This window comes from Serinus canaria, chromosome 20, assembly GCF_022539315.1.
Source record: "Serinus canaria isolate serCan28SL12 chromosome 20, serCan2020, whole genome shotgun sequence".
NCBI lineage: Eukaryota > Metazoa > Chordata > Aves > Passeriformes > Fringillidae > Serinus > Serinus canaria.
Window position 1 is genome coordinate 14,518,103 of NC_066333.1, and position 21,145 is coordinate 14,539,247.

At 40.6% G+C, this 21,145-nt stretch overlaps 1 protein-coding gene across 3 annotated transcripts in view; it reads left to right on the forward strand.

Annotated features, from left to right (window-relative positions):
• The window catches only part of PREX1 (phosphatidylinositol-3,4,5-trisphosphate dependent Rac exchange factor 1), a 116,133-nt gene that overhangs the window by 60,905 nt on the left and 34,083 nt on the right, over positions 1-21,145 (forward strand). For 2 of the 3 annotated variants that reach the window (XM_018917463.3, XM_050982096.1), the window contains exons 5-13: positions 181-282; positions 6,270-6,431; positions 6,840-6,973; positions 10,306-10,421; positions 11,372-11,521; positions 12,554-12,701; positions 17,169-17,269; positions 17,706-17,809; positions 18,497-18,546. In XM_018917463.3, coding sequence (XP_018773008.2) covers positions 181-282; positions 6,270-6,431; positions 6,840-6,973; positions 10,306-10,421; positions 11,372-11,521; positions 12,554-12,701; positions 17,169-17,269; positions 17,706-17,809; positions 18,497-18,546 — 1,067 coding nt within the window. The remainder of the gene's footprint in view (positions 1-180; positions 283-6,269; positions 6,432-6,839; positions 6,974-10,305; positions 10,422-11,371; positions 11,522-12,553; positions 12,702-17,168; positions 17,270-17,705; positions 17,810-18,496; positions 18,547-21,145) is intronic. The other variant, XM_050982097.1, reaches the window with a different exon arrangement.

The window sequence follows — 21,145 nt, forward strand, 5'->3', positions numbered from 1 at the left end:
ACTTGATGGCTGTATGTCAGACTTGATGACTGTATGGTGAATGAAATGCCATTTCCTGTACCTTAGGTGTGGTAAAGTGCTTTCTCACTATAAGGCATGTTTTAGACATACAAAATTGTGTCAAAAATCACCTCAAAGCTTTGTGTCTGAGGTAACATTTGTTTCTTTTTTTGATTATAGGGTTGCATGCTCTTGGGAGGCAGAAAGACAACAGACATTCCACTAGAGGGTTATCTGCTGACTCCAATTCAGAGAATTTGCAAATATCCTCTTCTGCTCAAGGTAAACCAGAGAAAGTGTTTCTCCAGATGATTGTTTTATTCTTGGAGTGATTCTGCATTTTTTTTAGCCCTGACTTTTGTTGTTACTATTGCTTTCCTGATTTACACTTCTGAAAGTTGGATCTTCTCTGAAGAAAATGGCTTTTTATGGGTACAGACAAAAAGCTGCCTGATGCTGGCAGGCTGCTAAATCCTGTTATGGTCTGGGTAGAGCAGACAGGGTGATTTACTGACTAACCAAAGCCTTTTGACTTCAGTGCTCTTCAGATGTTTATTAAGGCTTGTGCAGGCTGTTTCAGCCACTTCCTGTAAAGCTGTGTTCAGCTAGAATGGTGCCTGTGTTCTGACGGACTGCATGGCTCTGGGGACTCTTAAAGGGATATATTTCTCATTACAAGGTCTCTGGTTTGATGGTGAGCAGGTCAGTAATGATCAAAAATCCTGTATCTCTGACAGCTGTTTGGCTGCTTGTTTGAAAACTCTTTGGTTGTCTCAGATGAGTTCCCAATGTGGGGGTATCAATCCAGAAATGACTATGGTGTGCAGCACTGATTGGCCCCTTACTAGTATTCTTACCATAGAAGATAAAGCATAAAGGACCTGAAAAGAGCTAACTTGCTTCTCATCCTTCCTGGTCAGGGCTGGGTCACCTGACTGAATTCAGGGGACAAGAAGAGGGAAAAAGAGAAAGCAGTTTCTGGGAGAGCTTGCGTCCCGTGGCTAGCAGCCATCAATCTTCCATGATATCAGTCTCTTTCTCAGCTAGAGCCACACTGCGTTTACTAAAAGAAAAGTAATTAAAAAAAATAGAAATACTTTCTCTCATATTTTGAAAGAAAGGTTCCTTTATGTGTTCTGGAAGAAAGTAAGAATTCTGTGATGAATGTATGTCAAAAATCCCGGGGACCAAACATCCTTTGAAAGCCAAAGCCAATGCCACCAAGATGAAGACTGAAACAGAGTTTCTTGCTTTCTAGCCACAGTGGGGTAAAGATGAATTTGCCCTCCCTGTGCCTAGCCTTGGTCCTGGGGCAGCTGACCCAGACCCACGTGTACCTGTTGAACAAACAGCCTTACAGGGAGGGGCCGTGACGGGGCATCTCGTGGGCTGCATTCCATTTTGCTATGGATTTCTTCTTGTATACAGGCTGATAAAGATCACACACTAGTTGAAACTTCTTGGATAGGAAGTAAAAGTTTTAAGAAAAAGCAAAGAGGAATTAGGTTTTCAGTAGGCAACAAATCTGCCTCAGTCAGAAAATACCATAAATAATACCATAACACTAGAAGTTGTTCAGCACAGAAAATATCAGTGACCATTATAAAGTGTGGTGGATTCTGATTCTCAAGGTAGTGAATTCATAACAAATAAGTTGTGTCCCATTCAAGACTTATTTGATAGTTGCTAGCATTAAATTACCGGAGCAGACACAAATGTCTCAGACATGAGAACACTTAAGGGAAAACACAGCTAGATTCTGTTTATGCTGACCAGGAAAATGGAGGTCTTCAAGCAAGGAAAAAAAGAGATAGATTTAAAAATAGGCCAACCTTCAAATTAAGTGTTTGCTCTCCCTTTGCTACTGAGCTGCAGTTATGGCTCCTGAAATAGCTCTTTTGTATTCATGGGGATTGGATCTTGCTTTATCTAATTCCCAGGGCAAACAGATACTATTGTATTCCAGTTGATGAGAAAAGCCTTAGACCAAAGGTAGCCTACTTGCCTGTTTTACTTTGTTTTCGGCAAGAGTTTGTGAACATCCAGATTATGTGGTAACTTTGATATGACCTTGTCTAATGTAATGTAGCTGAGTAGGTGGATTTGATAAAGCTAGTATGCACACGGTAATTCAGACTTGATTGTTTTTGAAACTAAACTGAAGTAGTAAGGTAAGGCACATATTTAAAATACTGTAACTACTTAATAACATATATGTGTGTTCTTCAAAACAATAGAATCTGGCATGGAGTTGATTTGAGTTAATTAATTAGGAATAATACACTAGAATATCTCCAAGTGCTGATCCACTGTAAGCATTGCAGTAATTTCCAATAAAATATGCCATCCTGCAACAGACGACCTTCTGTTTTCTCATGCTCTCATGAAGCTTTTTTTTAACTAACAAATGATGGAGACAGAACAATGATCCAGATGTTGGTGGCCAATACATTTCAATTTTATTTATAGTTTCCCATTTTTTGTGACACAAACATTGCAGCTTTGAACTGCCTGACTGTAAACAGGTTTTTGGATGGGTTTTTCAGTTTGGGGATTTTCTCTGGGGGGAAGGGGGAGAGGATGGGATGGTTTTTTGTGGGTGGGGTTTGATGGGGTTATTTTGCTTGGGGTTGGGGGCTTGAGTTTTATAATTTTTGTTGCTTTTTCTCTGTCTAATTTGCAAGCCTTTTATGTGGTTTGAAGGATGGCTCTCAGACTTAGCTATGGCATTTCATAATCTCTGTACAAATAGAGAAATAACAATTTTAGTATTTGTACCACAATGCAGTTCTTGTCTGCTTCAGACAACATACAAGAAAATTAGTATAGAATTTCTCAGTCAGTAAATTAGTTTCTTATAACTGAGAAAGGGGCTTGGACTAGGCTCAGGCAAAATGAAACTGTTGGGTGTGATGGGCATTGGTTTTTGGGAAGAAGGAAGGTAGCAGAGATGAAGGACACCGAGCAGGAGTGAGTGGCTGGAGAACTTGCTGAGCAGATGCTTCCAGCATGGGGGTTTGGGTGAAGGCAGCTCTGTCTCGCCCGTGCTAATTGTGGGACTCTGCTAGCTAGTCTCAGCTCTACTGCTTAAGAGTAGAAGCAGCTGTTGTGTAAACCAGTCTCTGAACAAAAATAGTCTCTTCCCCTTAATGAAGAGCATTTCTGTCAGGAAGAAGCAAACCCTGGGGCAGTGGTAATCATGAGTTAATCACACCACCGTGTGGGGATTAGGCACAGTCACTTCTGTCTCCTTCCTCTGGCACAGGAGGAAAGTGCAGCACATGACAGCCGCACCCTGCTGCTCCTGAGAGCCAGAGCTCGCGGGCTTGGACCTTGCCTGAGGTCTGGTCTGTTGACGATGCTTTAAAAACATCTGAGGGCATACAACTCCATGGGTGATTAGGGCAGTAATTATGTATTGCTTCATGTGGAGAAGAGTTTTTCTGGGCCTGGGAGGGGCAGAAAAACTTGTATGCAGAGTCACCAGAGTCAGAATCCCCTGGAAAGGAAAGCCCAGCAGTGAGGCACACGCAGGCCATCATGAATCACTGCCTGCACTTGGAAAGATGGGAAGCACTGGTGTGAATACAGAACAGGATGAAGGAAGCTTACCTTATTGCCTCCCTCATCTCTCAATTTCTCTTGTAGCTGTTCAAAAACCAGAACCTTCTATTTGGCTGTAATTGAATATATTTATCTTTGGAGGATTGGCTTTTTCTCCCCCCTTCCCTCCTCCAAGAAAAGTTGTGTTGCTCCTAGATTCATGACATTGTGTGGTTGAAATCTAACTCTACGTAGTATAATATTAAAAATTGTCTGTTCCCTAAAGAGCTCTAAGGAGCACTGTCAATTTATAAATCATGCTTTTGTCTTCCACACGTATATATAATCACAAATAACTGCTGATATTTATAAAACCAGAAACATGTTTATATTGCATTTTAAATTAGCATATGTTGTAGGTTCAGTGGCATATTGAAGCTAATCTATTTTACCTGATCTACCATTGCTTGTCAAGTGTTTGCCCTGCAGAGACATTGACATAAATTACAAGTTTTAACAATATGCAGAATAAAAAAACTATTGTGATTTGCAGGCACACAGAGGAAGTCTGATGTATCATTTATTTTCTGGTTAATACAGGCAAATATTACAAACTGTAAAATAAAATTATAAAACTGCTAAGAACGTATATGTTTACAGAAAGGTGGTTTGGGTTTTTGTTGCCCTTTTTTTTTCTTTTTTTTTTTTCCTTTTTTAAGCACATTTGGAGCTGAAGTGTTGATTAACTTAACTTTTTGAACTGACAAAGGAGGGTGTTGTGTTTTGTTCTCTCTGTGAAGCTGTTGCTCAGCAGGCCAGCGAGGGCCGCCCCTCTGAAGCCACAGTGGGTGCTTGCCCGGGGCTGTGGCACAGAGCAGGGCAGCCTGGCAGCAGGGCTCTGCACCAGTCTGTGCACAGTGTCAGCATCCCATGGACAAAGTCCATCTTAGGCCATGTCTGAGTGTCCTCAGCGGAATAAAGGTAGGAGGAAGGAATTTCTCAAATAAAGGAATGTGTAACTTTCAGCTGCAAAGTGTATTTGCTGTCAGTTTGAAGTACACAGTCAATATTGTGCAATGGGGGAAGACATGGGGAAGGATGTCAGAGACTTCTTAAAAAAAAAAAATAAAAGAAGAAAGAAAAGTGTCTTTTATGAATTATTTTAAGAAACTCTTGGCAAGAAGTAGTTCTCTGCAACTGGCAGCAGCCTTATTTTCTGACCCTATAAGCCCACAAGTTGCAGAAGAGGAGATAGCAGTTCCAGACAGCAATGTCTGTGGGCTCTGTGGAGGACAGGGCTTGCCCAGGTATTGCCGTCTGGGCTGTCTTTCAGCTGCCTTTCAAAATGTTGTCAAATGCTCTGAGGTTACACATCATAAATGTGTCACTAAAAGAAATAAGCACCCAGAGCTCTCACCCCGTGTTTCAAAAGTGCCGAGCTCTGCTCTGTTGGGAAATGGCAGTGTCAAGGTAGCACGGCTTTGTCTTGGACAGCTTCAGACAGGGCTGTGGAGGGGCAGTGCCAGTCCCAGCCAGCACCCTCCCTGCCATTCCCAGCCTCCTCTCCTGCTCCCAGGATGTGACTGGCATGGAGAAGATGCTGTTTGTTGCAGCAGGGTGTGTTGTGAATGAAGAGGTCTTTCTCTGTGTTTTGGGGATATTTCTGAATGGGATGTTTAGACAGCGCTAGTGTGTACATACCTGTTCCCAGTGCAGTATGGGTGACACTGGAGCTGCAGAACTTCACTGATTTTTAGTGAGAGTAATCTGTGTTGCAATCACAGAGGCTAGTGTCGCCAAAGTGTAACACCTGTCTCCTGCCTTAGCTTTTTGAACATTTACTTTTCTTGTCTCACTTTCAGCAAAAGCAAAGTAAAGACTTCCACAGGGAATTTCATTTTGATATCAACTGACATTTGTAGCAGCAAGCCTCCTTTTCCTGTGCATCTGTTACTCTGTAAATCACAAATGGGTGGAAGCAGTTTAGCTCCATTCAGATCACAGTACTCGGCAGGCTCTCTGGCTGTAACCAAATTCATTCTTGTGTCTCATGCAGAATGATGCAATTCAGCAGAACAGGACTTTTAAACAACCAAATAACATATTGGGGTCAAAGATAGTGGGAAAGTACTTCAGCCTTAAACACCATGTTATGTATCAATGTTAAATTACCAGTCATATTTTAGATTTCTTTAATGTATTCTTATTCAGTTGTGGCTGACTATGAAATCCTGTTGGTCTAAAAAAAAATGATTAATTGTGAGTTGACAGTGGTTGCCCCTTTTGCCAAACTCATTAATATTGTCAGGTTATGAGTTCTGCCTCTGCTGTTTTTCAGTGGACATGGCTTAACTGGGCTGTTGTGCTTTAACACAAGTGAAGCAGAGACTCTTATGGACTTCTTCAGAGCAGAGGTGTTGTTTGTCTCGATGTCAGGACACATGCCCCAGCCTTCTAAACATACAAACATATCTGACACAGAAAAACATACTCTTGAGCTCTCTTGATGTAGCATATTTAACATGAGCAATTGCCTCATTTATTTAATGGCATTCATATTAACCCTGTACACATGAAGAATAGAGAACAGCATCTGCAGTAAAATGCCCCCAAATCCTTTTTAGTTTTGCAATGGTTCTGGCATTTTCCTGCAGGATTCCTTGCTAATGCTCAAACCTTTCCATGAACCATTTCTCAGATTCCATGTTTTCTTTTACTTTTATAAGGAATTAGCTAAGAGGACTCCCTCCAAGCATCCTGATCACCCAGCTGTCCAGAATGCACTGCAGGCAATGAAGGCAGTCTGTACAAATATCAATGAGACCAAGAGACAGATGGAGAAACTGGAAGCCCTTGAACAGTTGCAGTCCCACATTGAAGGATGGGAGGTAGGATGCAGGACCAACAAGCTCCCTAGAGGCTGTTAACTGCACAGTTTAATGACTTGTGTTGTGTACAGGGATTTATTTCTGTTTCTTTTGTGATGTGTAAACACTTTTGAAGGTGCAGGCAGCATCACTCAGAGGAATTTGGAATTTAGTGTATTTGTGTGTGCAGGCTGGTGCTAAATTGTAGCAGAACCAGAAGATTATGAAAGAAAGGAATGTGTCGGAGCTAGAATGGAGCTGACATTTCTAATGGATAGATCTCACTTGAAAGGCGAATAGATCTGGGTGAAAGCCTTATGAGTGCATCAGTTATTTCACAGTTTAATGACAGATAAAATAAGGGCATGTTAGTAAAAGACCTTCATTGTGCACTCATAAAGGAAAGTTAATCTCTTTTTTATGTTTCAGGGGTCAAATCTGACAGATATTTGCACAGAGCTCTTGCTGCAAGGGACTTTGTTAAAAATCTCAGCAGGAAACATCCAGGAGAGAATGTTCTTTCTATTTGATAATCTCCTGGTCTATTGCAAGAGGAAATCCAGGTGAGTCCCTCTTTATTTTCAGTTTTACCATTCAGAAGATTTGTAGGTGGAAGCTGTGATCATTTACTGATCATTCACTATATTCTCTGTTGCTCTGTAGGGCTGAGTCCCAGGTGGAAATTTCCTCTGTTCTTGACTATTTCTATCACTTAGGCAATAGGAGAGAGAAGTCACTATGTGGTAGGATAAATATTCCAGGAAGTATCAGAGTGCCCCTCTGAGAAGTGCGCAGTCCAAAGAGGAATTAAAACAGTGCAGCTAAAGCTCAGGGTGAGTTCTTACAGACAAAAAGCTTCCGAGGGCAGCTGCATCTCCAGGAATTATTTGAAAGTGCCGACTTACGTTGTGAAGTTATGCTAAGCATAAGGGGGTGATGTGAAAAATTATAAAAAGCCAAGACAGGGGAAAGTGGAAGACTTAACAAACATAAAATTGATGCAGAGCCCTGGGGAGTGAGAAAGAGAAGAAGATTTGGCTGTTGCTGTAGTATTTACAGCCCATGTGCTCTGTTTGTTGTCTTCTTTTCTTATCCTGGTAATTTTTTTTTTTTTTCATCATCCCACTTGATAAACCTTAAGTACTATTAAAACCTGCTGCTTGTAATTAAAATAGCATTGGCAGAGTAGAAGGCAACTTGCTTCTGCAGCAATTATATGGTGTTTCTGTTCCTGAGCTTTTCATCTTCACAACCCCAGTCTCATTCTCATGTCTTGGTCTGTTCTGAATTTTCAATGCATTTTCTGCACTCCCTTCTCCTCTACCTCCCTTTCCTGTAATACAATCCCCCTGCTTCAAGTTATACTTCCTTACTGGTGATGGCCAAATAGAACAGCCAACCCAATCAGAAATTCTGTAAAACCAGTATTCTCTCCAAAGAAAATTCTAAAAATTCTAATTTCTTTGAATTTGTGTAGTTTTATCCTTTTTTTAGTTTTTCTTTCTCCCCCCCCAGGAAATAGTGGAAATTTTTGAACCATTAAGCTGCAAAAGCTATTTTCAGTAATGTTCAGACTTTTTGTGTTTTTATAATTTATAATGCTGAATTAATACAACCTAAATACAAATTGTTTGGTGACAACTACATTCAAAATTAGATGAGATATAGATGTTTAAATTTTAAAAAATAGCACCATTAAATCTAAAAGACTTAAAATGTTATCTACCTGAAGCATTCTGACTCTGAAATGACGCATAGGAGAGGAAACACTTCACTTGGACCCTTTACCAGATTTACCAAAGTCCAAAATTCTGTATGAAATAGAGTTCAGAAATTTGTGTGTTTTTTAATAGAAACCATTCCTTTAAAAAACCCAGTTAATTTGACACTAATCTTCTATTCTTTCAGAGCTCTTGGAAACTGTTTTCCTAGCCAGTTTGTAGTTGAGGTTAGCCTAACTCCAGTGCTGTCCAGACAGTTTTTCTGGAACACTAAGATTTTGAAAACAAAATGTTTCTCATGCCCTTTAAGCAGAACTTCCTTTTTATACAGGAGACATTATCAAGCTCCTATGTAGTTTGGATTGATTTTGGAGGAATCTGCTATAACATTTGGATTTCTCAATGGATTGGTATTGTTTATCTTTGTCTGACAATGTAACTCAAACTGATGGGATGTCAAGGATCTGATTTCCATTAAAAAGCATAAGATTTCATTAAGTTTGTTGGGAGTTGCCTGGTGTTCAAGATATATTTTGATCACTGAGCTGCTTTAATTTTGGATATTTCTGCTGTCTCGCTGCTATTTATAATTAGTCTAGAATGGAAATCAGTGTCTTTTCCTTTTTGTTGGTGTGTCCATTTGGCCAGCTGCTCTCAAACAACTGACATGTTAGAGGGACACACCTTAAAAAATACTGAAAACCCCTTAAGAAACTGTCTCTTTCTGTTCCTAATTTGAGATTAAATGACTTTGTTTTCATCTCATTGTGTTGTGCTAACTTGTAGGAATCGGTGGAGTATTTCTTGATTTAAGAATGCAGTCAAAATTCAGGGCTCAGTCTTTGATAAGTAGTCAACAATTCAGCATTCCAATCTGGACATCATAATTTTTCACAATAACATAAATTAGGAGTAGGATTGTCAAACCCAATGTCAGATGTGTTTAGAATCAGAACTAGATCTGTGATTTTAGCTGTGCAATAGCTCCTCTTGCAGAAGTGTAGGGAAGTCTGTCAAACTGATGACATAGATTTTCTGAGTATTGTTTTTTTTGTCTTAGCAGGACTGTAGACTGCTGTTTAAATTAAATTTTGATGTCAGGAACAGTATGTTTCCTGTAGGGAAATAGGTTGAACAGTTAAAGGGTTTCCCTAGGGCTGCCAGGGCAGGTTTTCTTTTGACTCGAGGAGTTGTCTTTAGGAAAGGATCCAATAGCTCCAAGGTAACAGTCCCTGTCAGTCTGATTGGATGTAAATATGTGGTCGTCACCAAATGTCTATTTGTCACTAAAGGTAGTTGTAAAAAAGCAAATTGTTCAGAAAAAATGGGTGATTCTAATCTCATGTCAGTTTATTATAGGTATTTCACTCTGACAAGAAATTTTTTCCCTAGCTGATTTTTGCTGCAATATTTTTTGAATCTTACAAGGTAGTGGCAAATTGCCACAACAGAACCTTCACTGACTGGAATTTGGACACTTGCCACCTCTTAACGACCATTTGTTACCAGTTGTGTTTTGGCTTGCATAGCAGGGTTATTCTTGGATAGTACAACATAACAGGTGTCACTTGGATAGTTTTAAACCCATTTTAGCCATAAAAATCAGAGCATTACTAGTAATGAAAAGTGTTTTCCTGAATTCCACAGAGACACTATAAAGCTTATGGATAAGGATGTAAACTCGGGTGCAAAATTGCCCCCACAGAATTTTCCCTACAAAAACATGTAACACGTGTGGCAGACTGTGTGACACTGGCCTCTTTGCGTAGTTCGTTTCACATTTCAAGTTTGGTGCATACCACAAAATGATCACAGCTTTAGGCAAACAGAGGAGTCAAACGTAACGTTGTCAGTGATGCTGCAGTTGTCATCCCGAGGCCATGTGCTGTTCGTGGACATGTCATCAGTCAGTCATCAAGAATGTAAATCTTGAAGCCACCCCCATCTTCACATAATCTGGCAAAACAAGCTTGTTATTGCTATACAAACACTGGTACACACCTCTCTTGGAAATCTGAATGAGTATTCCAATTATTTGACATCAGAGGTGTGATCAGATACTACCAGTCACTAAATTGGAATCTGATTTAATATTCATATCTCAGATTGATTTATTCATATATATGTTAGACCTTTTGCTTATGTGTTTGTAACAGTCTTCATCCTAATTGCAGAGTTACTGGGAAAAAAACATCTAAAAGGACAAAGTCAATCAATGGGTCCCTTTATATCTTCAGGGGCCGAATAAATACAGAAGTCATGGAAGTAGAGAATGTGGAAGATGGAACAGGTAAGTGACTAAATATTGTCTTTTAAGAACACAGGAGGTTCAGATCATGGGTTGGAAGGTGGTGCAAAAGTACTTGTCCATCTCTTTTAGCAAAATCTGAAGCAATTTATGGAACTTGTAACACCTTCATTATTAGACCAACTTATGTGATTGAAAGACTGGAAATGCTTATGCTTTCAGACACTAGTCCTTCCTTCTGAAATGACCTTAATAAGAGTATGTGTTCCCAGAAGTTTGTCCATTCTTGGAAAAGTTACTTCTGTCTTCTTTCTCTCCTCTTTTTTTTTTTGTTTTAAACATCTTCAGCCACTACAGCTAAAATAACATAATTTCTGGCTTTTCTTCTCATTTAGAATGCTACTAAATACTAGTCTTAATATCCAAATTAGTAGCATGGCATGTGACCATGAGCAAAATACGGGAATGGCAGTTCTGTTAGGATTCTTGTATCCTGACACAGCCAGGAAGACCGTGTGGGATTTTGATTCCATCCATAAAGGCCACACCACTGCTGCCCCTATTGCAATAAGCCAGGAATTAGTATTATGTCCTTTAAACAGTCAACACATAAAGAGTTTCCGTGTCATGAGGACAGAAATCCTTACAGTGCAGGAAGATATTGTGTCCCCAGAAAATTCAGAACAAATACCCTGAACAAGTATCATAGAATCTTCTACTGATGGCCTTGTGTTTAAAAGACTTTAGTTCTTCTGAGGTAAAATCAGCAAGTGTCACTCTTGGGACTGAGGCATTCAGTCACTTTGAACAGCCTGTTGATACCTGTACTTCCAGAGTGGTAAGTACAGCTGGTTCCATGGGCAGTCAGTAAGGAACACCTCAGGAATTAATCATCTTCAAAGAAGATGATTTTACTGAAAGTGTCCCACACTGGTTTGGTTAAAGGAGCAGGCTTCCTGCTCACCTGTGCTTTGTGCTTGGGCTTTTTGCAGCAGATTACCACAGCAACGGCTACACAGTGACTAATGGCTGGAAGATTCACAACACAGCCAAAAACAAGTGGTTTGTCTGTATGGCCAAGACTGCTGAGGATAAACAGAAGTGGCTGGATGCGATAATCAAGGAAAGGGAGCAGAGAGAGAGTAAGTGGATGATGAATTTTGTACTGCACTGAATACTGATCCTACTGATCTTGTAGGACAAATGTATATGCACATAAATGTATTTGAGAGAAAGAGAAAAGGTTACACGTTTTCCTCCATGGAGAAAATGAAAATCTGTCCATAATGTTTTCCAAAAGCTAGGAAACAGCTCTGAAGTCTCAGAAGGTTCTTGATTCATTGCAGTATCTTACCATAAAGCAGTTGGAATGAACTTCTCTTCCTAAAAAATATATAGCTCTCCTTCTCTTTAGTTTTACAGCGATCACTTAAATTCTGCCTAATGTCGATCTCTGCTAAAATTAGGAATGGCCACTTCAGGCTGCCTGTTCTCAAGCTAGTCTTGGAGATGTCTAAAATTTGTGTCTCTTTGGGACTCTAGAGTTGCCCAGATTTGCAAGTTCTAGAGTAACATATCCAGAAGATGTTGTGTTCAGGCTAGAAGACAGAAAGCATCTACAGCACCAAAACAGCTTTTGCGAATGCTGTCCTCCTAAAGCAATTTGCAAATCTAAAGAGAACTCTCCCTCCCCTGCTGCCCACACGGGTGCATCAGCCAGCCCATGGTGGGGGGGGTTTCTGTGTGGCAGTGCATGTCACTGGGTCATGTCCAGCTTTTCATCCACCTGCACCCATAAGTGTTTCTCTCCAGGGCTGCTCTCAATCCATTCTCCCATCCTCTATTTGTGTTGGGATTGTCCTGACCCATGCTCAACTTGCTTTGGACTTTCTTCATGTTCTGTAAACCATTCTGTTTTGTGTGGTATGATCTAGCCATAAGTTAAAGGTTGCTTTTTAAAACATGGAAGAAAAGCTGCATCTTCATGGTGTTAAACTTACCAATGACAGATTTGTACGCAGATAAAAAAATACCTAATTTCCCCTTTAAATATAAAATAAGTCAATCAATTTTTGTGTTTCTACAGTTTTTGCTGTTTGGCTTCAGCTTTTGACTTCAAGGAAACATTTTATTTGATGTTAAAGATCTGAAGGAATTTCTGCTTTATATTCCAGGTTTGAAACTGGGAATGGAGAGGGATGCATATGTCATGATTGCAGAGAAAGGAGAGAAGCTGTACCAAATGATGATGAGCAAGAAAGTGAACCTTATCAAAGATAGAAGAAGAAAATTAAGTACTGTTCCCAAGTGCTTTCTTGGCAAGTAAGTGGTATTTGAATTGAAAAGGTCTTTCATGCTAGTTAATGGACTCTAGAATTTCTGGGGTTGGCATTGTGACACAGATAGATGTGCTTTGATGCAGCTTAATTAGACCATAAGCCCCATTACAGTAGTGATTTATTAAAAAATAATAATTGATTTTTGTTTCACACCATACACAGGCTGAATAGTGTGACAGCTCACTCTGTTTTACAGTAAGTCATAATAACTGCTTCAGATCCTCAAAAGGAGTAAGAAAACTACCTTAAACTCCCGCAAGCTCCGGGCTGTTGGTGGCCTAACCTGGACTCTTTGGTATACAAGCAAATGCTTTCCAGGTGATACTTAAATCCAGTGAACTGTCCAAGCCTCAGGATTGTATTTAGAAGTTTCCTCCTTGTCAGTGTAACAGGCACCAATGAAATTTTGTTTATCATGTGACCTGATATGTTTGTTAGAAGTATAGAACTTCATTGGCTGGTAAAAACCTCTTTGATTCAGCTAGATATTACATTTGGGGCAGTGATTGGCAGCAGTGGGGCTGCTGCAGGGACGTGTCCTGTGGGGCACAGCACTCAGTAGCTGACCTAAGAAGACTTTTCCGCCTCAGCTGTTAATGACTGATATGATCAGCTGTGGGAAGAAAAAAAGTTCTGAGGCAGTTTTGCATTCATTTCCCTTCAGCAGCAACATTGTGCACAGGCGTGGAAGTGTCTTTCTGCGTGGCAGAAGGCAGGCTGGTAGCATAGGTTGGTGATACTTCAGCCAGAAAAAAATGTCATGATATTGAAGTAGCTGCTTTTTTCTTCTTGACACATATCCTCCGCCCCACCCCCCCCAAGCTGATCTTTTTGCATTAAAACTGAAACCTTTTAGATCTGATAATGGCAGTTCTTATTTTCATGCAAAAAGAAGTACAAGGTCAGAAACTTATGTTCTTCCAGTGCTTTTATGTATGAGTCTATTGTGGACTCCTTGATATTGTGTTTAGTTTCAAGTCCTATCCAGGATGTCCTGCTACTACTTTTCCTTTTGAAATGTCTGTTTGCTTACAGTCTGCCCTGCTTAATGCCCTCAGTTTTCTTGACAGCCACCTGACTCTCCAGTAGTGAGGACTTGACCTACCTTTGCTACTGGCTAACTGAGCCCAGACGGAGATACCTACAGGTATCCTGATCTCTTACAAAAGGATTATTTCTCCTAATGTTCTAGCCGTTCCCACAGCAATTAACTCTGCTGATATCTTTTCTGCATTCTCTTGTCGGTATAGCCCTGGGAAACTCTGCTGAGTGCAACTCAGTCAGTACATTCCAGTCATGACTGGCAGATTTTGTATCATTTCCAGGGTTTTCCCTAAACAATGCTTATTGGTTGTGACCTGTTTATTTTTGCAGATACTCCTGCCTAAGGGAGTCGCTGATGACTGTGCTGAGATGTATTTAGTGGTTTTTTGTTATATGCAGCTGAGAGCAACACAAAGGTCACAAAAATAATTTTTATCTTGGCATGTGAATATCAGCATCTCAAAATTCAGGAGATAAAATGTTTTTTGGGGGAAAACAGCATGGTCTAATCCAAATATTTTCAAAGCTATCACATGCATTTATTTGTTGAACTTAACTTCAGCAGCTGACTGGCTTGACTGAAAATCTGTTTTCCTGATCACTCTTTGTGGAATTAAAGCAAGTAACCGGTGATACAGTTGGAATGATGTGTGTTGCTGTCACTGTGTGTAAATGATATGCTGGCTGTGCTTCTTTTCAGCGCTGCAAAACCTTGAGTGTGTAAGAGAGAGTATCTGCTAACCTCAGAAGATTTCAACCATATATGATCAGTTTGTACAGTCCTGGATGGGTTGGATTTTCCTGTGTATTTCTTGTGTAGAAACACAGTTGTTCCAGGTCCCTTAATTTCCAAGATGTAGCTGAGAGATGGTGTCCTGACCTGGATGTCAGATGAGAACTGAGCATGGCAGCAACTGGAAAGTGAGGATAGTCTCAGTTATCCTGGAGAACTGCTTCAGACAGGATGAGGAAGCAAATCAAGCTTTGCCTTCCAGTTGACAACTTTTTAGAAACAGTCTAGCATATTCCTTAAAAACCTCTTGGAATTTTTTTGGATCATGCACTCTTCAGGGCTTATAAAGCCTTCAGATAAAATGATTACTGATTTTGCTTCTGAATCAAATGTCATAGAAATCTTAAAGCAGCTCTTAAGAAAACCATGATTGGGAAGCTTCACAGCTGTGAGGGTAGCACAGTTATTTTCCTATTTTGGCTCACCATATCAAACCTTACATTTACAATCCACATAAACCCCAGAGACAGGTCCAAATAAAAGAAGCAGGAAAGGTAACAGGGTATTTTCCACTGAAGTTTTAGGCAGCCATTTAAGTGCTATAAAGTGCCATAGACCCATTGCTCTTGAAGGGGAACTCAGAGCAAGAGGGCCTCTCCCTGGGGTGCTACCCATAGGTGCAGTCCCTGGCAGCAGGTCCATGATGGGGCCCTGCACAGCAGGCCTGCCTTACGTCCTTACTGGTGAGGGTGGAACATCATTTGTACTTTACCTCCCTCTGTAGTTTATATATTCTGTTTCAGCTTTTAAATACTTACAGAAACAGTTCAGAATCACTGTGAAAAGAACTTTCCTTAGGAGATAGCCTGACTCATCACTATTCACAGAATTCACAGAATGACTAGGTTGGAAGAGACCTTAAAGATTGTTGAGTCTACCCCAGCCCAAATACCTCAACTAAACCCTGGCATCCAGTCTTTTTTTAAATACATGCAGGGATGGTGACTCTGACACCTCCCCAGGCAGGTCATTCCAATACTTTATGACTCTTTCTGTGAAAAACTTTTCCCTGATATCCAGCCTATATTTCCCTTGGTGCAGCTTGAGGCTGTGTCCTCTGGTTCTGTCAGTGCTGCCTGGAGAAGGAACCCAACCCCACCTGAGCACAGCCACCTTTCAGGGGGGTGTAGAGGGTGGTAAGGTCACCCCTGAGTCTCCTTTTCTCCAGGCTGAGCACTCCCAGCTCCTCAGTGGTTCCTCACAGGGTTTGTGTTCCCAGCCCCTCTTCAGCCTCGTTGCCTCCTCTGGACACGCTCAAGTGTCTCAACATCCTTCCCAAACAGAGGGGCCAGAACTGGTCACAGCACTCAAGGTGCGACCTCACCAGTGCCACTAATCTGGCTTTAGGGGTTTCACAAAAATCTACTGGTTTCCATGGGAATCTCCTGGCACAGTTGAATAGATTCTGCTGCTTTTTCTATACTATGACAGCTACAGAGTAGCCCCTCAGCAAACCGAAATTTGGAGTCCTGAAGTTGTTTCGTTATTCTCAAGGCAAAACGCAAATAGTTCCTATAGTTTAGATCAGTCAGTGCTGATAAATACAAAGGGACTAAAAATACTTCAGTTAAAGCCCACAGGTGGACACATGGATACTGGCTTTGTTAAGCAGCAACCTTCTGCACATTGGCAATCGCTCAAGTGTTTTATTGAACTCACGTTTCCCATAAGTTGCTCTACTTTCGTATATTCCTTTTGTTCTTCTCCATGACTGTAACACATTTCTAGCATAATTGATGATTAACCTGGCAAACAGCTCAGTCCTCTGGGGCTCTGACAGAGCTGGATTCATCAGACTTGCTATGGCTGCTTTTTTGCACTTCCTTTGTAATGAATAATATCCTACACATCTATCAACTTTTTGGCTTTTATTCTGCATGTGCAGCTCTGCCCCTCGACAGAGAGGTTTTGTTTTGTGCTGCATGAGCAGCAGATGAGACTTAGCATCTTCTGTGTATAAATTAGAAGCATGCTGTATGCAATCTGCCAGGCACCACCTCCAGAAAATGACCTTAAATTAACCTGTCAGTGGGACTCATGCTATCTGTTACTGCTCTGTACTGCTTGAATTCAGTAGGCTGAGTCTTCTGTCCTAAGTCTTATTGTGATTGCCTTAAAGCCAGTCCAATTAACCCTGGGGCTGGGGACAGAAATCAGATTCAGTGAAGGAAGATGAGCATGTGTAATTAAGTCAAATCATGAACACTACTTGGATAGGTAACTTGGGAAGAAATAGCTGGAAAGGGAGGATACCCTACTGTAGAACTTAATTTAGGGTCCTCAGTTAATCTTCCTTGCTAATCTTTTCCCCATGGATGTCTGGATTGCTCCACAAGATGAGGATTTGCACATCCTTACAGATACAGCCGTTTCATCTTTTCTTTTGTGTGCACACTGTCAGTGAGCTTAGGGCAATGATGGGAAGAGGCTAAATCTTCTACAGAGCATTTCCTCCAGGGAAGTCGGAAATGAAGCCACTGGGTGGAGGTACCATTGCTTACAACAGTTTTCACACTTGCTTCAAGGAGAGTCTCCTGTGGTTGGCTGATGACTCGCGGAGACAAGTGCCTGCGGCCACTTGGAGCTAACTTTGTGTTCTGCTCCCCTTTGCAGCGAGTTTGTATCCTGGCTCACTGAGATTGGAGAGATAAGCAAACCAGAGGAAGGGGTCAACCTGGGGCAGGCACTCTTGGAAAATGGAATCATTCATCATGGTGAGTATGCCGTGTCATAAAAAGATATCATATTTCAGTAATGCCCTGGAAATAAGGATAGAAAACTTACTGAAACTGTTCACATGATGTTCAAATACTTTTTACTGCCATACCCATCAAATCCTCAAAATGTTTAGTGATTTTTGGGATTAATTTCCTGCCACCAGCATGCTTCTGCTTTTGGAGTCACAGGGTTTTGGGCAACTGCAAAAATCACTGTAAGTGCTCTGATAACTATTGTGGGAATTTGCAACACTTTGTTCAAAACTCATTGAGAAAGGTCAGATGTTCCCAATTCCCTTCACTAGGACTGTTTCCAAAGACTTACATAAACTGAATCTGATGTAAAATTTTAAAAATCCAATTTTTACCAACTGGCCTATAAAGAATATGGTGGGGACAAAAGACAATTTAAATTATCATGCTGATGTTTTAGTTTCAGATAAGCACCAGTTTAAGAATGAACAGGTGATGTACAGATTTCGCTATGACGATGGAACATACAAGCCAAGAAGTGAATTGGAAGACATTGTGTCCAAGGTTTGCATTATCATTTTTAGTTGGAATCTTGTGATTTGCATGAAGAATTTTGCTCTCCCTCTGAATGTCATTGACCTGCTGTGTGGGAGATTGCCATTGCTGTTGATCTGTGTTGTCTTGAGCTGTCCATCCTAATGGACATTTCACATTAGGGAGAGGAAGCAGAGTTTAGCAATGAACACCAATACAGTTGTTATTGCACCCAAGACTGCTGATTGCAATCCCAGTAGAGTAACAAAAGGTTTTAAAACAGTAGGTGGTAACATGTTTGCTGCAGATCTGGGCATTATGGTTCAGGGGGATAGAAGAGATCAATATTTAACTGTTCCGAATAGCCGTTTGTCAAATGAGTTCTGTTGATGCCATATTTGTCCACATACCTTTTAATAAATTTGATTTTTTTCTTACGGACATTGGTTAATGGGTTAATTGTGAGGAAGGATTAATGGAGAAAATGTCATGGAGGTGATTAGAGGTAAAAACAGATTTCTGGCTGTTGAAAGCCATCAGGAAAGAAGGAAGAGTGTTTGACAGAGAGGCTAAAGGAACTGTTTTGAATATCAGTATTAATAAATAAAACTTCCAGCTGAGTAGAGACATCAGTGTCTAGGTTTTGTTAGCATTAGCTAGTCAGTGTTTCCTTGAAAAGGAAAAAGCTGCTAACACTCTGCATCTTCCATTCTTCAGGGGGTGAGGCTGTACTGCCGACTGCACTGCCTGGATACTCCAGTGGTCAAGTAAGCTCCCCTTCCTGATCCCTTTGTATTTATTATCTGGCTTTGTTAAAAAGATGACTTTACTATTGAAATCTTTATTGTTTCTTACTATAAGCAATAATTTTCTGAATTTTCTTGGCTCTTCTACTGCCCTTGCATCTCCACAGCTTAGACCTGTAGTTGCAGTGCTGCTGCTAGAGGATGTTGGAACTGGGGATTCAGGGAGAGTGAGCAGCTGGGTGTGGTTACAGTGGCTCTGATTCAGGGCAGATGAATGGTGCCCCATGTGGTGGGGATTGTAGTTATTGTATTATTTGGGTTACAGAAAATGTCAACAGAAGCTGAAGTGATGTAAACAGATTCCAGTGTAGTGCTGGGATTCTGTCATTTAGAGCACCCTAAACAAGCAAAAGCCAGTCTGAAGCAGAATAAGTGCTGAAGCTGTAATTTGAAAGAAGCCCTGAAAGTTTTGTGTGTAATCTTAAGAACTTGGCTCTATATAAATAACTGCTGAAGAGTTGAGGTAGTCTGCAAGTGCTAGGTAACTCTTCCCAGAGCCCAGGAGATGATTTTCACATGTTGTTTACCTTACTGTGACATCAGATGAACATTTCTGGCCTATAATGGAAACCACCCTGAACTCTCTAGCTGCTCTACAACTGCATGGAAGATTAGGCATTTTCACTTAGAAGAACTTAATTTTTGCAAATAAAAAACTGATGAAAAAGAAAAAACATCTAGTGGAGATGGCTGGATTCCCAAATTCAACAAAACTGACCTCTTGTCCATGAGTTGTACAACTGAATTTTCCCTGAGAGATACCACTGTCATGCTAAAAGGACCTGCAGTGATAGTTACAGTTTTTATAAGTCATAAATTTGCATCATTAGAACTCTGGATTTTTTCCCAGAATAACTGTTCTACAATGGCACAGATTTCACTTGGCCCAAAAGGTGTGGAGAGAGCAGGAAAGCATGATGCTGCCAGTGGCAGACAAAATGATTCTGTAGATGCATATGTGTGTTTGAATGTACACATTTCACCCCTGAAGATGGCAAGTTGTATGCAGAGTGGAAATGATGGGATGTGAAGTTCAAAAAATGTCCCTGCCTTCAGGATACCCACAAACTGAAGAGGACTTACTCTAATGCTTTAGGGAATCAACAAGGACAAAATAACTCCCACAGGCCTGTCTTGTGGTGTTTTGTCAATGTGCTGTTTTTGTGATAGCTTTCCAGCTGGAGAAGCTATTAGGATAGCTTCTCATACCAGGATTGATTTGTGTAGTGACATTGTGAACACAAACTGTGTATAATCAATGAAAGGTACCAGACTCTCCAAAGTTTTAGGATCCTTCTGAATGGTCTTAATTCTCAGTATGTTTAGGCTCTTCTTCCTGCCTTTCTCTTTCTTATTCCGTCTTCCTTTTATAGCCATGTTAGAAAACCTAATCTCTCAGGCTGTCATTGTTTTGTCTTCTTATCGTGACTTTTTGCCTCTGACAAGCAAAAAGTGTTCACCTCGCCTTAGCCTAAGGAATTTAGCTTTTGCCAAGTTCCTTGCCATTTCTTTGTGCTGTACCTTTGGATCACTGCTTTATCTGGCATCTTAGGACTGCTGATCCCTTCACTCATGCTGCCTTTTCTGGTGCAACCTTCCTTCTAGAAAATTGGCAAAGCTGCTTGGAGTAGCAGGTATATGTGCCATAGGGATCTAGAGGAATCACGAATTCAGAACTGTTTTATTGACAACCTTGAGATACAATTGTACTTAGTTTTATTCCTTGGGAGCCTTAGAGTTTCTAGTAGTCTTTGCCTTTATATTTTTCCTCAAGTAAAATCTTTACACCCTGTCACTTTGAGATGATGTACACCACTGGAAACAAATCATGCTACTTTGGGGATTGAAGTAATAGAAGTAAGACATTTTGAAAATTCTGAATGTATCTCTGATGTACTTCTGGGAAGTTGTGAGGTGAGAGAACTTATTCCCACTTATGTATGTGATGGAGAATATGTCAGTGCATTGCTGGCTAGACCCTGTGAAGAATATTTGGTTCCTCTTGTTTCTGTGAGACAGCAAGGTTCTGCCAAAATTTCAGTGGTTCCCACCTCTATATTTGACTATTCACCTGAAGTTCATGGTTCTGGATAAAGTTCTGTGTTTCGTGTTCTGCTCCTGTTCAGGGTAGATTGAAATAGGGAGAAAAGAGAGTGAACTAAAATTGATTCTCACCAGCACTGACCTACAAGTAGGGAAAGACTGGGCCTCGGACCAAGATTGATGGCAGTTTATCAAAACTGTCAGAATCTCTAGGAGAGTTTTGAGAGTTACTTCTCGTCTGGAACTCCCTACTCATTAGTGCTCAATATTTTAATGTTTTCCTTTATTGTGCTGACATTTCAAAAGTACATTTTCTCAAGATGGGAGCGTGAGAGGGGAAATCTGCCCAGAAAACTCCTACAGATTTGTGCTGTGTTTAGCGCATTACTGGGAGACAAGTTGAAAACTGTGTGTAAGCACTATGAGGAAAGCTTTTTTTTGAGGACACATTACTGGAAATGCTGTCATGTTTTGTTGGTTTTTTCCCAAGCTCTCAAAGTCCCACTTTTCTTTCTAA